Genomic DNA, 20,792 nt, shown 5'->3' with positions numbered 1-20,792 from the left:
TCAAATATTAGTGGCAGTTGGGAAGAAAGTAGGGGTTTGGTTTTCTTTTTTCAAGTAGGTCTTGAAAAAGAGTTCACAGATCCTAGTTGCACCAACTCTTTGAGTAAATAAGTGGTATTAATTAATCCTAAAACTGAAGTTACCTGAAAGTAACTCTGCAGCTGCTGCAGATAAAGAATCCAGGTCAAGGCTGCAGCGTAGAACTGCTGATACCACAGCAGCGAGGCAGCAATCGCCATTAATTACCTGGTACATTTAAAAAGAAAAGGGAGTAATGTTATAATCTGCATTATTAAACCATCCTGTTCCAGAAGCCTGGAGCATCACTGTCCAGCAGCAAACACACCTGTGTTACAATCATCTGATTTTAACCACACTATGGGATAAAATAAACTGAATCTGCAGTTTAGGGCTGTGGATAAGGGTACAAGATTTCGTGTTGGGCAACAGAGATGGGATTTCAGAGAGAACCCAGAACAATCTCTGTAAACAAATCCATTAACCATCTTATGCTGGAACTGGGGGCAATGGCAACTTGGTCTCCTGTCCAGTTGTACTGAGCCCAGTTGAGGTGCTGCTGAACGGGGACAAGCCTGAGAGATCCCAAAATTACTCGCTCAATAAAGTCATGTGTGTGTTTTGCCACACCGGGGCCCTTCGGATCCCAGAAGCGGCTTCGTCCTAAACCCTGTTAGAAACAAACGTTTTCAAGTGAAGCACAACCGCAGGTTTTAAAACACAGACGTACACACAAGCAAAACCCCAACATAATGAGAATATTATTGTGGGATTTACGATGCTGACAGCCGCCCCCTGCTGGCCCAACGAAGCGACAGGGACCAGGGGACAGTAAGGACTCAAAAAATGAGTGAACACTCATAAAACGGCTGTGTGGTCGCTGTTGTACAACATTGCAACTGAGATTCTGCAGGAGGCTGGGTGAAATCTGCTATAATCGATTTTTTACAAGCATAAACTCGCAACACGTTGAGGAAACGACCTGTACCTGCGGCAACGCACCTGCATTCGAAATGACAACCAGTTCACGAGGGTTTAGTGCGGTCCGGATGAACGGGGTTGTTCTCTTTGATACGATACCCATGTTTATTGGCATTGCTAGGACACAGTGAACCAGAATTGCTGAGGGAAAGCTCTGGGAGGGGAGCGGGATGTGTAAAAGGCTTTGTCCCTCCTTATCGTCAGTTTTTATAATTGATTTTGAACCTTAAAACCTCGAAAAACCTCAGAGAAGGGCCTATGAAACCGATGACTGTGATCTCTGTAGGCAATATGACTTAATTGTTTAGTTTTTCCCCCCCAACGCACAGGTAGTAACAGGAAGGTCACACTTGCCAAACTGTTCTGGCCAAAACCTGATTTACCCTCGTCAGGCAAAGGCCGAACTCTGCAACAAAATGAATCCATCAGCATCCAAGATGAACACGTTTTCACATCTCACATGCACAAAACAAAAAGCGACCGCAGAGTAATACCTTGAAACAGCAGAAAAACTACACAAGTCACGTTTATGGGTTATAAAAGCCCTTTTATAAAGCCATTTTTAAACAAAACCAAAAAGTTTACAAAAGAAAATAAAAGATACAGAAGAATGAGTTGCTTAATATATTCCAAAAAGGAGAAAAATAAAAGAGGGGACACAATTCCAACATGCTGAACAATAAAGGGTTCTTTTTCCTTGTGTTTTCTTTTAATACAAAATACAAGCGAAGGATACACATACTTAAAACAGAGCTCAGGAGCAGGTATGCAGTCCTGGGAACCCTTCCATAAAAGCAAAGCAGGGTTTTGTTATTTTTTCTTTCTTTGCAGGTACATACAGAGACTGGAATATGTAAAATTAAGTAGCACAAAAGACCATCACACAATTCTACCAATGAATGTTGCATCTATAAATTCACGAACATGGTCAACAGTCATGTTCACTTCAACTCCTTAAAAAAAAAAAGTGTTGTTTTTTATTTTAAATAAAACAATGTTACATTCAGACTTAACTCCTAGTACCATGTGGCAGATCTTGGTATTGCAAGAGTCGCCAACCGTACGGGGTCCGGTCTGCACACACCCCCTGACCACACCGGGTGCAGCCGCTCCTTTTTCTGTCTGCTCTTGAGATTCAAACCAAATAAAAATAACTAAAGGAATGGGAAGGGGAACTGCAAAAAGCCTGATTTGTAGAAAAGCTCAACAGGGGATTGCAAATACTCAAGACAAAGATTCGTTGCATACCATTATAACGATGCCTTGCTGATAGCCAAAGGCCCCAAGGCCCTACCTGGAGTCTCCTCCTCTACCTTCAAAGCGATTATTCAGGGTTTGCTGTGACATGATGTTCACGGTTAAACAAAAATTATGTAGCTCTTATTTACAATTTGTTTTTTGTTTGTTAACAATTGCTTCTGCAGAAAAAAAAAAAAAAAAAAAGAAATATAACTCACAAATCTTCAGAACACAAAGGGAATCAGATGTCAGACACTCCCATGCGCGCACTCACACCCGCGCACTCACACACAAAATACTTCAGGGGGCTTTTACACACATTATTCTGGCTTAAGCTGATTGAGTTATTTCTCCATTCCCACCCACTCCCCCTCCCAAAATATATATATAAAAAACCCTTGCCCCAATATACAAAGCATATGCACAACGGTGTGTTTTGCAGTCACACTGAGCATGCTCCAGCCGATGGACCCGCAGGATTCACTGCGGGGAGGGGGGCACAGAGTCTAGAGAGTCCTTCCACTAGTGGTTGAAACCAGAGTCAGCACATGGCGAGAACTCCGCTAGACTTGGAAATATCGTGGTTTGTTTTGAATAGAAAGAGGTCAATGGAAACACATTCAAATGCCAGTCACCTAGTGAAGTCTAAAAGGAGGATACACGCGGTTTGGGGAGGTCTCGAAAGGACACCTGTCACCTTTCTGAGCTCACCTTGGACAGTAAGAACAGAATAATTCGTTTTGCTTCCTAGTTTCATGAGCAGAACTTGTATTTAAACCTCCTCAAACCATAGGAAAAATATTCAAAGCTCCGGGAAAGTTTTCCGTTTGATCATATACATATAGAATATATAATTTCCACATATAGATGTGACACCCCACCCCCCCCCAACCTAACAAATCCTATACGCCAGCAACTATTTTGTGACAGTGTCCCTTTAAACATCCATCTGCTTACATTTCCATATCCTGCCTCCCCCAACAGATGAACATCCACTTCTCAGCTGTTCAACTCATGGATCAGTTTGTAGTTTTTAAGAACCATGTGTTCAACAATATGATCTGTTATAAAAATAAACACTTCACAAACAAATTACATAAAGCAAAGCACCAGTTTCTACAGCTCAAAAAGCTTCCAGCATGATACAGTTTTACTTCCCTCCCTCCTTAACCTGGGTGCCTCAGTGACTATTGTACCTTTGTGACCATCACCAGAGGAAGGGTTAAAAGATTAAAAAAAAAGAAAAATAAAAAGAAAAAAAGGAATTCAAGTGCATCTTTTGCCACTGCCCTGGTGGTTCAGCACCTGGGGACGGAGCCATGTGGTGGCACAGGAGCCCATGTGCTCCCAAATTGTCCCCAGCACGGTCCCCCGGGCTGTGCTGCTCCTCTCCCCGCGCTCTGCTGCTCCGATGAAGTTAAAACTAAATTAAAAGCTCCTTGCTAAGTCTTGCTCTCACCCACAGTCCATTCTGAAACCTGGTTAGCTCGACCTGTTTGGCTTTCTCAGGCTGATCAAACAGAAACTGAAGTAAATCATCTTTAGAGTGGATTTCCAACTGAAATTGAAGATTTTTAACCGCTCAAGCCTTGCGGCCAGTTCAATTAACTACTGGCATGTAACTGCGAAAAGGAACGTGGCGGTGTGCATTCTGAAACAGGATATATAACTGAAGTTGCTTATGAACTAACATTAAGACCAGAGCACTAGATGAACTGAACTTTGGAATAAATCAATTTACCTCTCTGAAAAGGATCCAAAGCTACAGCTGTGTAACAGGAGACAATCTTTTCAAAGCCTTCTTCTGCGCCTGAAACTTTCTGCTCCATGAAGAACTATTCATGCTCCCAAAGAAAGGCATTTTTACAGCTTTCCTTCAAGAAATCAGAATGCTTAATACAAATTAATTTAAAAAGACGTTTTAAAATGTTAAGCCTGATATTACTGAAAAATGTGTACTAAAAAAAAAATGTATTAAGCTTCACAATTTTCTTCTATCTGTAAAAATGTAAACTGTGCCACTTCTAAGAGTCACCAAGAGACCGTTAGGACTTAGTGTTTGCACAAATCAGCAAAACAGTAAAATATAGAAAAAGTTACAAAATCCCAGAAGTAGCAGAGGATGTACATAGTGTTTGGGTTGTGACAAACTCCCAGATAAGCATTATGCAGCCTGTCACAGCCACGAGAGATGAACACGTGAGAAAGCAGAACCGGTTTGTAAGATCAAGGGCCAAAATTGCCAGGCATGAAATAATCCAGCCCAAAAGCTGCACTGAGAACAACAGGAATAGATTTTTTCACAGCCTTAACTTTAGTTTGTTAGAACGTGGCCGTTTCTTTTGCGATGTTACCCAAGAAGCTCTGGAGGGGATGCAAGAGACTCTGCTCTCCCACAGGGGGAAGGTGGGAAGAGCTGTGGGAGAGGAGAGGGGACGACATTTGCTTCTTTCTCAACAACTCTGAGAACTTCACTCCAGCCTTAAGCTGTTCTGCAAAATTAAACCACTTTAAAAATAAAAAGATTTACAATGGAAACACCGATCATCTTTATTGTAACGGCAACAGTAGTTTCATTAGAGTAAAGAATGTTAGAGAACTTGAATTTTTATAAGCCAAGGTAATTTACCAGCCTCAATAAAATCCATGGCTATGAATCACACAAGACAATCACTCGGCTGTTATATGAATATTCTGTTCCACATTTTAGGCTCCACACTGTGCTCAACATCCTCAAGCTCCCTGTGTCACTCAGCCAAGTGTCCTTCCTGGTCATATTAGTGTATCGTATCTAAAGCTCTTGAAATCCAAACAGGATTAGAGATCTGGTAGCATGTGCACCACCTAATTAGCTGCCTTATGTTACCTTCGAGAGGCTGGTTACAAAATGTGTAGTTCTGTGATCAAAAAAAAAAATGCGAAGTTTGCAAGCTATAAAACAACCGTGAGCAACATACAGAAAGCACAAAGGGTTTAAGGAGAAAAGAAAAAGAAAAATGGCAGGTCCAGTTTTCAATATTTCCACTAAGAAATATGGCAGCAACCTCTGTATTAGGGTTTGAAAAGCAAGGCTTGTGTATCTTAAAGTTTAAAAAAAAGGATATGGCTGCTTTGATAAAAACACATTAAAATGCCACCATGCATATCTCTGGTGTCTTGCATTTTCAGGGATATCCTGCTTTTCTATTCTAAAATGACAGCCCTGCTACGCCGCTTCCAAACTGCGCCTCCTCCCAGCGTCACCCTTTACCGCTGTTCCCCACTCAGCACTTCTCAGGCTCAGGGAGCAGAACGATGGCCCAAAAATGAGAGGCAGAGCCGCGGATGCGGGAGCAGAACCCCCGCCATGTGAGATGGGAGGATGATTAACGGAAGTGGTCTCGGGGTGACGTTCCTCAGCGCTGGGACCGCGGAGGCCGAGAGGCCACGGAGCCTTTCTGAGCACAGACCGAGGGAGAGAAGAGAAACACTTAAGCGTGACTCATGGGATCCGAGACTGACCAGAGCATTACAGGAATCCTTTGCTTCACATTTATAAAAGGACATCCCTCACCCCAAAAGCTGAAGAATTACATTTTATACTAACCCGTTCATTCTTTTTTTTTTTTTCTTGGGAAAGTTTCAAAGGCATTTTCCACAATACCAAATGGAAACCACCGTTTGAAAAGTTGTTTTTGATTTCTGCTCCCTATTCTGCCCATCTATAGCCGACTTTGGAAGAAATAAAGTTAACGGATGGGAGAAGCTTGTAGGTTGTGTATCTGAATCTGTATAGAATGAACTGCGACGTGCCTAAAGCAGAACAGCATTCTATCCAAAGACAAATGAGCTCGCAACCTATTCAAATGCAGAACTCTTACCAACACTGAGAAATCTATGCTAATTAATGATTTGTAAGTATGGTTTCCACATATCAGTCTTAAACCTTATTGCTTCGCAACTGCATTATCCCTTGAAAAAAATATATCTTTAATGGTCTGTTAATTTGTCTTGAATGGCTTTCAGATTTGGTGGGGGAGGGAGAACGGAATGGCCAACAGAGAACATTGACTTCAAAATATGACTGTATAAGGGTTTCCTCTTATTAAAAAAAGGATACACTGTATTAAACAGCTGAAAGTAAAGACAGCATTCAAAGCCCATGAGTCAAGCCACAGCCAAAACCGTGTTCTACCCCTAAGTATGTTTACTTTTCCTTTTTTTTTTTTTCTTTTTTTTTCTTTTTTTTTTTTCTCTTTTTTTTTAAACAAAGATTTCCTCAACTGCCATTTAATCTTCACCAGAGGGTGCTTCATCTTCAGATCCCTCATCCCCCGATTTCTCTGGTGGAGGGCTGGCTGATTTTTTCTTTTCTGGAGGACTTTCAGGCTCTTCATCCTCTTCTTTGGGGGACGGGGTCTTTTCTTTTGTTGGCTTGGAAGCTGTGGGGCGCCCTGCCTTCCCTTTGCCTTTCACTGGACTGGGAGTCACTGAAAGGAAGAAAAAGTTTTTTAAAGTTGTGATCAGCAAAGACATAAAAAGTCATTTGGCTTTAAACAAACAGGATTTACATGGCATTTCAGTAGCAGGTTTCATTTGGCTTTGACTATCACAGAACCACGCAGAATCCCAGAATGTCAGGGGTTGCAAGGGACCTGGAAAGCTCATCCAGTGCAATCCCCCCATGGAGCAGGAACACCCAGAGGAGGTTACACAGGAAGGTGTCCAGGCGGGTTGGAATGTCTGCACAGAAGGAGACTCCACAACCCCCCTGGGCAGCCTGGGCCAGGCTCTGCCACCCTCACCCCAAACAAGTTTCTTCTCATATTTAAGTGGAACCTCCTGTGTTCCAGTTTGTACCCATTACCCCTTGTCCTATCACTGGTTGTCACTCAGAAGAGCCTGGCTCCATCCTCCTGACACTCACTCTTTATATATCTGTAAGCATTAATGAGGTCACCCCTCAGTCTCCTCCACGCTCTCCTCTTCCACTTGAGCATACCCAGCAGTTCCCTGTTTAACTGCGCAGGTCTCCTGGCTCCCATCCTTGACTTCCTACGTGTCGGGATGCTCTGATCTTGTGCCCTGTAGAAACAGTCCCTTAACACTAACCAACTATCTATACCACACACGGTGGGTTTTGCACTCTGTATTAGTTCAGTTGGACTGAAAGTTAGTTATTAAGATTTTAAATACATGTAATCGCAAGTCCTAAATAATTGCTGGATATGATATCATAAACTAACATAATCACCCTCTTGTCAAACCAGCACATATGTTGCTATTACGATTTTAGATTTCCTGCAGAAACGCAGCAAATTTTCCTTTTGTTCTTGTTTCTCCGCATTCTTCTACCCTGGAAACAGCACAGAGTCCACGAGCTCAAATCAAAGCCCCAAATTACATTATTTGGCCACAACACAGAAAGTCAGACCACAGCATCTCAATAGGGCAGGTTTTGCAATCTATGCACTTTGTGCCGATGAGACAGATATCAACTCCATCTCTTAATTAAGAATTAAAACCACCTTATTATTCCATAGCACTGCTTGAAATCATGGCAAGTTTCATGAATTAGGCTATGTGGATACCTACTAACTCCTGAGATTTCCACCAAGTCTTCTACAGTAGAAAAAGAAAATACCAGCTTCTAAAACAAACTGCATAACTTTATTTGCATAGACTCACCTGTAGCCTTTAGCCTGGGCTTGGGCATTTTCTTTTCTTTCCTCTCTGGCTTGGATTTCTTGGAGACCTTTTTATTTTTCTTTTTTGAACTGCCATAGTCACTATCATCGTCATCTTCCATGAGGAAGTCTTCATCGCTTCCTGAATCTGCTGAAAGCACAAAGCAATTTAAGTCTCCTGGCTCCCTTCCTTGACTTCCTACGTGTCGGGATGCTCTGATCTTGTGCCCAGTAGAAACAGTCCCTGAACACTAACCAACTCTCTTGGGCCCCTTTACCTTCAAGCAGCCTTGCCCATGGGATTTCCCCCAGCAATTGCCTGAAAAGGCCAAAGTTTGCCCTGCTGAAATCCAGGGTTGCAATTCTGCTTGCTATCCTGCTCCTGCCACATGAGATCCTGAGCTCCACCATCTCGTGGCCGCTGCAACCAAGGCAGCCCTCAAACTTTACCGCTTCAACCAGACTCTCCTTGTTAGTGCGGATGAGGTCCAGCAGCGCACCTCTTCTAGTCGGCTCCTCCACCCTTTGCATCACAAAGTTCTCGTCAAGGCACTGGAGGAACTTCCTGGACTGTGGCTGCGGCCGAGTCGTCCTTCCAGCAAACATCAGGGAAGTTCAAATCCCCACCACAACCAGGGCCTTTGATTGTAAGGCTGCTCTCAGCTGTTTGTAGAGGACTCATCAACTTCCTCACCCTTATCTGCTGGTCTATAATAAACGCCCACCCATCTCTTCTTATGAAACAAACGACCCTACTTTGGTCAACCAAGGATAAAGTACTTTTACATCACATGACAGCAGAATCAGTGCCTCAAAACCAATGCGATAGTAAGAGACAGCAAAAAGCATTAAGAACTTTACAAGAATCCTCTAGGGCTACTTATAAAGCCACACATCTTTGCTGCAAACTTCAAATAATTCTAGATGTGAAAAATGTAAGCTGGGTCTGTTGGACAGATACGCAGCATTAAATAATTTACCCAACTTTTTACAATCCCATTTACTCACTCTCCTGGAACTGTGCCTCATCATCCTCTTGCTCTTCCTCCTCACTACCCACATCATCCATAAGCATCTCTCGTTGTTTCGAAGCTGCTTTGGACGCTGCCTGTCGTTGCTGACGCACATTTTTGTGGTCTTCTTTCTCGTCCTCACTGTCCTCTGCAGCAAAAGTCACCAAGTTGTAATGAAGACACAAATACAGCCCACCTAAGTGTCCTGAGGTCGCACGCAGGCAAGACAAAGGTCAAGCCATTAATGAGAAAGTTAATCAGCACACTTTATTTTTTTACCTGCAGGCCTTTTCCTGGATTTGGAGGCTGCTCTCTTATTCTTGTCTGGTTTGGCCTTTTTGCCTTTTTTGCTTTTTTGAGAGCTCTCATAGTCACTGTCAGCTTTGCCATCATCTGCTCCTAAGTCATCATCTTCACTGCCAAAATCTTCATCTGCAAAGAATAGGTAAGAATGTGAAGTTTCTTGTATCATTCTGAAATATGGATGAGAACTACAAGGAAGAGCTTAACATTCATTTATCTAGCTGTGAAGACCAACTTTATAGCAGTATCATATTATACACAAAAAGAATACATTTGCTATCCCAAATCAGGGCAGGAAGTAAGAGCAGTAGAGGCAGCATCCACCTTGAGATAAATGTAGCAGAAAAGTGCGTGTTTCTGTAGTCAGAACAATTTCTTTCCTATGTCAAATCCTACTCCTGTAACTCTTACAAACTGGCCTTTACTTTGAAGACACACTATGTAGTTACCTGCTGAGTGTGAATCATCTTTCTTAGTCTTCACATCTTTTTCTTCTGAATCCTCACTGAAAAGGAGAGAAAGACACGGTTTAACGGTGATTTCAGTCTCTGCTATATGGAAAAGATCAATGTTCATAAAGCAAACTGAACTCTAGGCTGGGAATATGCACTTTTTCTGGACGTTAGCACATTATACTTCAGGATTACTCAGCTGTATACGTAGTTATCATGGTCAGAAAGATAATGTTCAAACTCTGAATCACACACAAACTTACACTGAGTCAAGTAAACCAGCCAGGAAATAATAAGGTTGATATGAATCACGCACTTCATTCTGAAACCTACCAATAATCCTGATGTCTTCCATTTTACAATTAGAATTTTGAATATTTATTAGCTAATGCATGGGCTGAGCCTACAACTGGAATAACGTTTCATTCTGAATAGATTTTGGTCATCACTTATCTTTATGTCATTAAAGTAGTCAATTGATTTAACAGGTATTGAGGCAACCATGTGCTGACCATACTTTTTGTAGAAAGGAAGACTCTACAAGGCAGACTTTCCCTATTCAATAGGGCATTTCACACAATCTGGTTGTCAAAACAAGTTACTTTGTTTCTGAATTAGACAAAACAGGAACTGGGAAACAAAGAACCACAACACTAAGAAATAGCCCCTGCTCCTACCTGCCACTGTACCTCCCATTCCATCTTTAACCACAGGAATGCTCTGAGCATACGAGAAAACCCACGGATGAAACGCATCTCGCCACTAACCTACCTGGATAATTGCATTAGTTGCCAATTTTTGTAACTCTGATCATATTCCCTCCCATTCCAACTGTCTAGCTCTGGAAAGCTATTTTAATAACTAAGTACTAGTGACAAGTACTTTACACATGATTTCTCTGTCTACTCAAATAAGAAAGAACCCCCTCAATGTCTGAGCTGGTTATGCAAGCTTTGTGACCCAGAGCTCTCTACCTTACACTGTACACCTTGAATTCCACTTACAATCGTTCCTCTTAGAAGATACTGCTCCCCACACACAGGACAAGCTTTGGAGACACGTTCGTAACAGATGAAGCGCTTCTTTTACCTGTCCTCCTGAGAATTCTTCCCAGATCGCCTCTTATTTTTAGCCTCCCGGGGAGATGAGCGGATTTTCTTGGATGGGGGACCTGAATCTCTTCCATAATCTTCATCTGGACGGGACAGTACAAAATGGTTTTGAATCAAACTCCTAGTTCCCAGCAAACTGACTTCCTCAGCTATAACTTAAACTGACCATTTCATGCACATCAAAAAGAAGCCCTTCAAAAAAGAAAAAGATCACAAAGCTTCAAACAAAACTTTATAGAAGCAAAGTCCTGTCAAACTAGTGATTTATCTTTTCTTCTGCCAACACCACAAGAAAAATGCCGCACACAATCAAGTCTGGCACAGGAGTATTCGGAAACATAGAAAGCCTCAGAGGAGGACACAGTATCTTAATTTTACAGCTAGTCAGAAACAGACTTATTATGTAAACCTATTAAAAGTTAACATCCATACATATCCTACATGCTTCTAACAAACACCTTATTTACTTATTCACTCATTTCCTGAGATCAGCTGATCGGAGCAGCTTGGCAGGTCCCGATTATGCGAAATCTTCGAGGTACAGAGAAGCTTTTTAGCTGCAGCAGCGGGTGTGGTAACTCATGAACCAGGGTGCAGAGGTTGTCACCTTTTGCTAGTTAGACTCTGTCACCTATTGCCATGTCTCATACTGTTGCCGACCATGGTCTCGACCAGAAAGAAAGCTTGTCTGAAGAAGACTATAGCAATTCAGACTGTCTGCCCCGAACTGTGGCTGTTCAGGTTTCTGGCTGCAGGGAGTGCCAGAGCCTGCTGCTGCTGGATGACGATGGCAGCATCCCACCTGTGTGAGGTGTGAGCAGGTGCAAGATCTGCTCTACAAGGTTGCAAAGCTTAAGGAGGAGATTGAGATGCTGAGGACCATCAGGGAATGTGAAAAGGAAATCGACTGGTGGAGTAACTCCCTGGCATGCCACTCAGAGAGGCTCCAGGGGGATACCCCAAAAGGTGATGAACCCCTCACCCTGTCGGGCAGAGGGAGAGGACCTGAGACAACCCCTGCCCTATCAATGTCGGGCAGAGGTAGGGGACAGAAAAGATGATGAGGGCTGGAAGCTAGTTCCAGTTTGGGGCTGTGGGCAACCCCCCTCCCTACCTGCTTTGCTTCCCCAAGTGCCCCTCCGTAATAGGTTTGTGGCCCTGGATCTTGAAGAGGAGGTAGGTGAGGATGTGGTACAAGGCCCACATACGAGGTCACACAGAAAGAGGCATTTGACCCCATGCCTCAAGACCGCCTCAGATAAGAAAGAAAGAAAGAAGGGTAATTATAGTAGGCAATTCCTGTCTGAGAGGGACGGAGGGCCCAATCTGCAGAGTTGACCCTCATCGTAGGGAAGTGTGCAGTCTACCTGGGGCCCAGATCAGGGACATCACCAGGACACTTCCCAACCTGGTGCACCCAACAGACTACTACCCACTGCTGATCTTCCAGACATATGGGGAGGAAGCTGCATCCCGCAGTCCGATGGGAATGAAAAAAGACTTAAAGGCCTTGGGACAGATGGTAAAAGAGTCTGGGGCTCGAGTGATTTTCTCTTCCCTCCTTCCAGTTTTGAGTGATGATATGGGAGGGAATAGAAAAATTCAGTCCCTAAACAACTGGCTACAGGACTGGTGCTACAGCAGGGCTTTGGGTTCTTCAGTAACGGCTGGCTTTACAAGACACGAGTCCAAACAGTGATACGTGGGAAAGGTTTATCTCACAGGGGCAAAAGGATGCTGGGACAGGAATTAGCAGGACTCATTTGGAGAGCTTTAAACTAGACTCAAAAGGAGATGGGGTGGTAGCTGGGCTTGCATCAGTAGGGCATCACTCTAGAGTTGATGAAGGCTGGGAGGCCTCCCACACCCCTGGGGTGAAATCAGAGTGCTCAGCTCACTCTCTGAAATGCCTGCACACCAATGCGTGCAGCACGGGGAATAAGCAGGAGTTAGAAACCTGTGTTAGGGCAGGAGATTAGGACCTGGTGGCAATTACAGAGACATGGTGGGACAGCACACATGGCTGGAATGTGGTCATGGATGGCTGTGTCCTTGTCAGGAAAGACAGGCCAGCCAGGCATGGTGGTGGAGTTGCTCTTTATGTGAGAGAGCAACTACAATGTATTGAGTATTGTCCAGGCACGGATGAGGAGCAAGTTGAGAGTCTATGGGTGAAAGTTAAGGGGCAGGCTGGCAAGGGTGATACTATTGTATTGACTTTTGATGAGAAGAAGTATGTCAATATATAGCAGATTACAGTATAACTTTTTACAACTATTACACAATATCTTATACAATCGTAGTAACAGTACTGCAATTAAAAACTATGCATATTTGTTTCCATTAATTATCAATGCAACCCCACTTAGCAAACAGTAGCAGTATGTCTGTTTTCTAAGAACACAAACCATTTTCCATATGGCTTCCAGAAATATTTTGTTAATTCACATGGAACACACAAAGAGGTTCGGGGTTTTTTTTTAGATGCAATTCACAAAAATGCCCAACATTATGGGATTAAGGAGACTCCACTCAAACAAATGGAAAACATATTTTACTGTAGAAAAAAGTAGCATCATGGAGATTCTGCCACAGTACATAACATAGAGCAAGGAAGAAGACAGTTGCTGCCAACAGCCTCAAGGCCCTAAAACAATACAAGCGGTAAATAATAGGATTTCTATCACCATTGTTTGTTTAATGCAAAACATATGAAAATCATTATATTTTCAAATACTTATTAACAGTTCTGAGACTATGAAGAGCAGAAACTCCTTAGAATTTAACTTAAAGATATGACTAGAAGCAAAACAATTAACATGCAGAGCAATAAATGAACCGCTCTAGCCCAAGAATATTACGTTGTTAAGAAAAAAGTTATTTACCAGCATCATCCGATTCCTGAAACTGGGAGTAATCGACCACCTTCCTGTTCCTGTTAAAAAGGAGGGGGGAAATATTAGCAACTCAGCCTCAGAGATACAAAAGCTTTCTTCAAGTAACAAGAAGTTCCATATCCTCACTTGCAGGGCAGGATCTGTAGCCTCAAAACATCCACGGAAGACACTCATAAATAAGCCACCTATACCTCTGAAGTCAGCAATAAACACACAGTACACTCTAGCATTTTCCTAAAGAGCTACAGTAATAGACTTCATTATGTTATCAGAATATGAAAGTGCTTTTTGATAAGCAGAGCTCTCTTACGGCTCATGAGCGCAGTGAGGAAGAGCCATCTTAACCTACCCTGCGTGGTTCTTTCATTACAACTCCCCATCTATCATCATTACAACTAGACTGGTGACAGCACTATTTTAAAGCGTTATCTGTACCTCAAAATTAAAGACACATTTAAAGAACGCATCAGCCTGAACTTTAAGCCAGAGACTCCCCTAGCGCCCTGTCTCAAAGCTGTGATATTTAAGGCGAGGATTCCAGGTATAAAACAAGTACACAAGTATGCTCATGAATCAGATAAACATTTCCTAACTGCTCTTTTCTTAAATTTCTGCTTCTCCTGGCTCCATGTCATCATCCTTGCTCTCACATCTTCTCCTGGATATTTTTCCTTTCCCATGGTTCCCTGTTTCTAAAATATTTTAAGATTTTTCATCAGGAGCTTTCTCAATTAGCTCCTTTGATGCTCTAACCAGATGTATAATCACACCAAGGGAAGAAGATTTGCATTTCACACAATTGATGTTTTTTGGGCACGGACCCATCTTCCTCAGCACCTTTACAATCCCAAGCCAACGATAAACCTCATTTTGCAGTAATTGTCCCATCAACTCACTTTTACAGCTACAAAAATCAGGCAAGCGGCAGAGGAAGTGACCGACCCAGCACCACAGACTTGAGAAGCCAACACAAGTCCCATCCCATGCAGGAACCGCAACGTCCTTCCAAATCCTGCACCGCTGTGTTTCCCATTCAGTTCTCCTAACCCAACAGCACTTCTTGATTAATATCATGCATTGCTGATAAGATTGTTTAGTTGAAACGTAGCCCAAAAGTCACTGTTGCACTCTGGCTGTTGAGCCATTTGAAATCAATTATAAATCACCCTCCTGTACTTCTATTTGTAGCTTACAGCAGCAGCCTCTTGAAAAACTCCAAAAAAACCCATCCCAGCCCATTAACCAAACAAATGAACAAAAAAAAACCACCAGGGAAACAAAAGGAAGTCGAGAGCAGATATTAGATTTCTACAGGTTGAATCCCATGCAAACTTCAGAGTACGCATGAGCAGAACCAAGTACAATGTGCTACGGAGCATGGCCTGCTCACTCACCGTCCAAATATGCTTAAATACCAATGTAGGAATGCAACTTCTTTACAATCAAATACAACAATTTGGGCTCTCGTTACCTGGGGAGCAGGAGTACTGACATTTGTATCAAAAAAAACATGGCAGAGCACAGGAGAGAAGGCTGTTTGGCTTCCTTTATGTTATTTTGCAGGGCAAAGGGAAGGGTGGAGGAAAGAAGGAAATATCTTCAGTAACAGCAGTGTAGGTATTATAGAAACTTGCAAGTGTTCCCAACAGAACCGAAGCGGATCACGAGGGCAGAAACATCAAACAAACTGCTCCTGCATCTGCCATTCTCCTCGCTCTCTATTCATCGTTCATCCCAATTAGATCAACGTATGTTTTTCTTTGGAGTTGTCAACAGCGCTGATGTGCAATGCTTAATAACTACAAGTTTGCAGAGAGAGATTGCATCTTTTATTACACCAAGGTGATAAAAACAAAGCAGATAAGCTCACTGGAATTAAGAGCCAGAAAAAAATACTGCTGGGTTTGTCAAACAGTATCTCTTTGCCACTAGCAAAAACTGGAAGATGTTAAGGCAAGCAACAAGACATAAAAACAAGCTATTTGTTAAGTTTGGTTAGACAGAGCATAAAAAGACAATCTAGTAAACATCTGGGATGCATATTGTTTAAAATATGCACCGGAATTTTAAGATAACTTACTTAGTAATTCAGCTTAACATTTAAAGTGCACGTGAGAAGGAACTGGGGGAGGAAAGGTATTGAGAGAGGTCCTGATAACAGAAGTTTTTAGTAACAGCTGTCAGTCCGATATTTCTGGAACAAAGAGTAACTCATCTAGTAATTCACCAACATGTTACATCAGAAGCACTCACTTTGCAAAGTAATACCCAAGTAATTTAATACAAACTAATACTCCCATACTCGATGCCTACCAAACTGAAACGATGAAAAACAGTATTACCATTTAAAAGGCTCACTAAATGCCTCTACAACTGAGTAAGGACTGTATAGTAACACCCCATCTTCAGCTAGTGAGGACCCTAAACCCTCAGTCTTTGTAAGTCAACAAGTCTGGATACAAACTGACATCAGTTAGAAGGTGTTTTTGTTGAAAGGGAATGCTTATATCCCCAGATATTTCCACAGGCATTAAAATCCACAGATAAGACCGAGTTAAAATAAATAAAAAATGTACTACAGAAAAGCAATGCTGGAATGAGTTTTCAAAAAGCTAGTAACTGATCTCACAGTGCGCTGAAGAGGAACGTTTAGGTCAGGTGATTACCAGTAGAAGGAACGACCTATCCTCTTATACAACATGACAAGTAAAACGAATGACGGATTAAATGGTTACTGAGGTGTGGTTTAATCAATATAACCCTCAAACTAAGCAACTGTGACAAAAGTTCTGGCCCATACTTCACTGTGGCTGCTCGGTGCAGCTCTGGCACAGGTGGAGGGTCCATTTCACTTTCTGGTTCTCAGTCCCCTTGGGAATGGAGTCCCCCTTGGAGGCCAATATATCAGCAATAAATATTGCCATTAAAAGCACCCCTTTGGTGCCTCGTTATACATAGAGAGGAAATATTACAGGTATTGTTGTGCAAAACAAATACACAATGCTAGATTTAGGCCCTGAATGAACATTCACTTATAATTATGCATCAGGAGTTGAAACAATGAAGCCTAATTACAGTTCTGTACCTAAAACAGGTCACTATGGTGTTAGTCTACTGAAAAATTGGCACAACTGTACTCAGACAAGACTCACCAACCAGAGGTTCCCAATTACATGGGTCATTGTTTGGGTCTGGACTTGGTGTAACTCCAAATGTCAATAAGACTAGGCACTGCTCATAGTATCTGCAGAATTTTTAGGGATACACATGACTTGAAACTCCATAAAACAATTCAATAGTTTATGCAGCAGCAGTTTAAGCAGCCTTGTGCCCATTCTCCATTTAAACCTAACTGCAATTGAGAAGATTTTAAAATGCAATATAGAAACGTTGTGATGCAGAGCAGGGGGGAAAAAAAAGAAATAAATAAACCAAACAAAACCACAAACCAACCAACCAAACCCCAAAGCACACACAAATCAATTCTACAACCTGTGTGTTGTTCCTCGTATTTTGATTTTTATTGTACCTTGCTCTCTGCTTCTCTTTAAAATTTTCAGAACGAGAATCGTATCTTTTTCTTTATCTGGAAAGCATCTCTATCTTATTCTGGACAGAACCACACATTAGTACTCAAGTTAAATGCCAGTCCAAGGAAATGTTGCTCCCCTCCTACCCAGAGAAGCTTTCCAGAATCACAATATTTACACTTTACATTGTCAGGTACAACACTGGCAACAAGACAAGTTATATTTAATAAATATATTTTTTCCTGCAAGTAAAATTTCAAAGGACCACCCACTGTAGCACCAATGTGAGACTGGGATTCAAGACTTACTAATAAAGAAAAATTCAGTATGTAAAGCCTGAAATAGATCAATTCAGAACTGGCTTTAATCTTAAAATGACAAAGAAAAAAAACCCTGTGATTTCTGTACTTGCTCACACAGGTTCACTTTGCAGAAAAGCAGCAGCAAGTGAAAGCCATCAGTGAGGAAAAAGCAAAAGCAAGCTCCATCAAATTTAAGTCAAAACTCTCACTTAAAACACATTCATGGATGTTTTCTACAAAAAACAGTGGCTCAAAATGTTTTCTTTCATTTGTATTCCAGAACAGATAAGGATATAATAGCGTAGCCACCAGCTCCAAATGCTCTTCACAGCACTTCAAAAGAGCTCACCACAAGACACAGGTTTAACAACTGTAGGTTCCTTTACTTTTTACTTTTTGCCATTTTCTAACACCATCATTATATTATTACTACTTCTCAACAACTTTAAGAAACTAATTCAACAAGCAGGCTCAGTCTGCTACCAACAAGTGAAACAGAAACTGAGGAAAGATGCTGGATTTTAAAGCTCCTTGCTTTAGGTGTTTATTTATTCACTAGAAACTAGCAGACAGAAACTAATTCAAAGACCACTGAACAGAGGAAAACTTTTCCAACACTAAATCTTATTCTCATGAGAAACCTTTCACCAGACTTGCTTATTACCAACAATAAGCTATCCAGAAAAAAACCAGAACAACAGTAGAAAAAAAACACAACACAACAAACCTTACACAATTTTAAAAGTGTTTGATTTAAATCTACGAGGAGAGTTCTCCAGTCACTACCTGGTAGAGCAATATAATGTATATTTGCACTTTTTCCCCTGAAAGGAACACTAAATACAGCTGGACAGCAGATCTCTTCCTGACACGTGCCAAAAGGTTTTCTGCTGCTAACAGCCTGCTGGACTTCGGCACTTAATCGTCCCGTAGACCAGCGCCTATCAACGGAGGGCACTAGTCAGATCTTTCACAACACTGCCACCTTTTACAGATTTTTCTTTTAAACATTATTTGAGAAATGGTTGCTAATGCTTAATACCAGAAACCTTCAAAGCTGTATTTCTCAAGAGACGCTTTCCTCACCTGCAGCAAGAGTCCAGTGCTGGCAAGTAAATCACCAGCAGAACGTACTCTGAAGTGTCACCCTGAGCAGCAAAGTCACATCCCCGCTGTATTTCAGAACAGTCACTGTCACTCAAGATCAGACCACGAATCCATCGAGGCCAACAAAACTTACAAAACGCCAAAGCCTGATGCTTCTGACCAGAGGATACCCAGACCTGTCAATCCACTGTTTAAACCCAAGACGATTCCCTAAGACTGGAACTCAGGGGCTTTATTTGCCCTTCCCTTCGCACGCAGGAATACGCTACTGGTCAAAAAGCAATTACTTCACTAATCACTGTGCCAAACTCCCCTACTTAGCAAAGTAGTTCTAGTTTCCATTGTTTTTTTTTTAAACTCTCACATATTAGAGATTTTACTTAAATAGAAAGGCTATCATCCATACATGTATATATGTTTTACAGCCACAATTAATTTCCTATTTATTATTCCCAAAGAACAAAAATACTCAGAATCGACACTCCAGATCAGGCTTATCTGAAATACAACCAGTTACTTAAAGTATCTTGAGAATAAAAAAAAAAATTGAGAGCATTTGAAGAATATCTTATGAAGCCTCTTACCTTTTCTATAAAGACAATTTAAATTACAAGTTAATACTCTTAGTGCTTTGTAGAGAAAAATGAAACTACACTCCTCCCCCTCAATAAACTTTCAGATACATGGCAAGTTCTCTGCCCCGTAGATTTGCAAAGTTATCATGGTTCAACAACATGGTTAAGATTTCCCTGCAACTCCACGCTCCAGATCCAACACTGTGTAACTAAAGACACAAACACCACGACCTGTGGAGAGAGCACAGCCCGTTTAGCTAAACAGCCCCCAGTTTCCTGCTCCCCGTGACATTAAATCAACCCTGTTCTGTGGGGAGGAAAAAGGGGGAAACACCAGTAGGAAACTGACCCTGGGAGCGCAGGCAGCGAGAGGAAAAGGGCGTGTGTTCAGCGCTGTTCCCACCAGAAGGGGCGGCTCCTCCGAACTCCTCCCCTAAACGTGGTTTAACTCGCCTGTACAGCCCCTCTCCACCAGACCCTAGCTGGGCACACGGATCGCGGGCGGGTCCCCTCCCCCAGCCCACGCGGGCGGTTCTGTCCCCACCGTGTCCCCCCCTCTCCTGGAAGGGGCTGCGACAGAGGCCCGGGCTGGACGGCACCGCCAGCCCAGCGGGTCACGGCGGATCGCCAAGAGCCACTTTTCCCGTTACAAAACGCGGGGCCGCCGCACGCAGCCGCTCCCCGGGGCCTCCGCTCAGCGGGAACGCGCGGCCGCCCCCCCTGCGCTACCCACCGCCCGACACCACCAAATCAAAAATTATATATATATATATATATATATTAAAAGTTGTAAGGAAAATAAAATGAGAAATAGAGGAGAACGCGGCCCACGCTGCGGCCTCCCCGCCGCGCACGCTCCGCTCCCCACGGCCACGCAGCCGCCCCGCGGGAGCCCCCGCTGGAGCCCGCACCGCCCGGCCCGCCCCTCCGCGGCCCGGCCCGCCCCGCCTGGGGCTGCCCCTGCTCCGGGCACGGCCTGCGGCGAGGCCTGGCTGCGGAGCGGGCGGGAGGGCCTGCACCGCCGGGGGCCGGGCCGGGAGGAGGGGAGGAAGGAGGGAGGGAACGAGGCAGCGCTGGCGCCGCGGGTGGGAGGAGAGGCGGGAGCGGGGCCTCCGCGCTCCGCCAAGGACTCACCTGACAGGCCTGGACATTTTCCCCGGCGGTTCGGGCCCGGCCCGGGGAACGTCGCCCAGCGCTGAGGGGAAGGAGGGGGGGAAAAAAAACGGTCGCCTGGTGCGGGCTCGGCGTCGCCCGTCCCCTCCCCGGAGCGAGCGGGAGCGCTGGGCCCAGCGCCTCAGGCCGCACCTCCGGAGCCGCCTCTTTCCCCCTCAGGCGCCTCCGCCGCCGGCCCGCGCCCCGCCGCGGGAGACGCCCGCTCCTCTGCGTGGGCCGCGCGGCCCCCCCGCCCCCGGTCACGGCTCCCGGTCCCCGCTCCGCCGCCGCCGCGGTTGCCTCCGCTCGCCAATCCCCCCCGCAAAATGGTCGCGTTCGCACCGCCGAGAGGATGCGAGCGAGGGGCGGTGCAGCCTACCTCGCTGGCACCACCTCCTCCCGCGTTCATTGGCAGCGGCGGGCGGATCGCCGCACGCCATTGGCT

At 43.7% G+C, this 20,792-nt stretch overlaps 1 protein-coding gene across 2 annotated transcripts; it reads right to left on the bottom strand.

Annotated features, from left to right (window-relative positions):
• Positions 1-2,641: 2,641 nt before the first annotated feature.
• NUCKS1 (nuclear casein kinase and cyclin dependent kinase substrate 1) lies at positions 2,642-20,630 on the bottom strand. 2 transcript variants are annotated; one of them, XM_080358436.1, is made up of 8 exons: positions 20,330-20,630; positions 13,670-13,719; positions 10,762-10,867; positions 9,670-9,725; positions 9,197-9,349; positions 8,913-9,065; positions 7,906-8,055; positions 2,642-6,707 (listed from the first exon to the last, which is right to left on the bottom strand). In XM_080358436.1, the coding sequence occupies exons 1-8, from the start codon at positions 20,344-20,346 to the stop codon at positions 6,508-6,510; spliced, it is 885 nt and encodes a 294-aa protein (XP_080214562.1). In that variant the 5' UTR covers positions 20,347-20,630; the 3' UTR covers positions 2,642-6,507. The 2 variants fall into 2 exon arrangements, with proteins under 2 accessions (XP_080214562.1, XP_080214563.1); XM_080358437.1 differs by having other exon boundaries at positions 7,906-8,052.
• Between the last annotated feature and the right edge of the window lie 162 nt (positions 20,631-20,792).

Source organism: Nesoenas mayeri (assembly GCF_963082525.1).
Source record: "Nesoenas mayeri genome assembly, chromosome: 23".
Lineage (NCBI taxonomy): Eukaryota > Metazoa > Chordata > Aves > Columbiformes > Columbidae > Nesoenas > Nesoenas mayeri.
The sequence above is the reverse complement of the archived record's forward strand: the minus strand, read 5'-3'. Positions and strand labels throughout refer to the sequence as shown.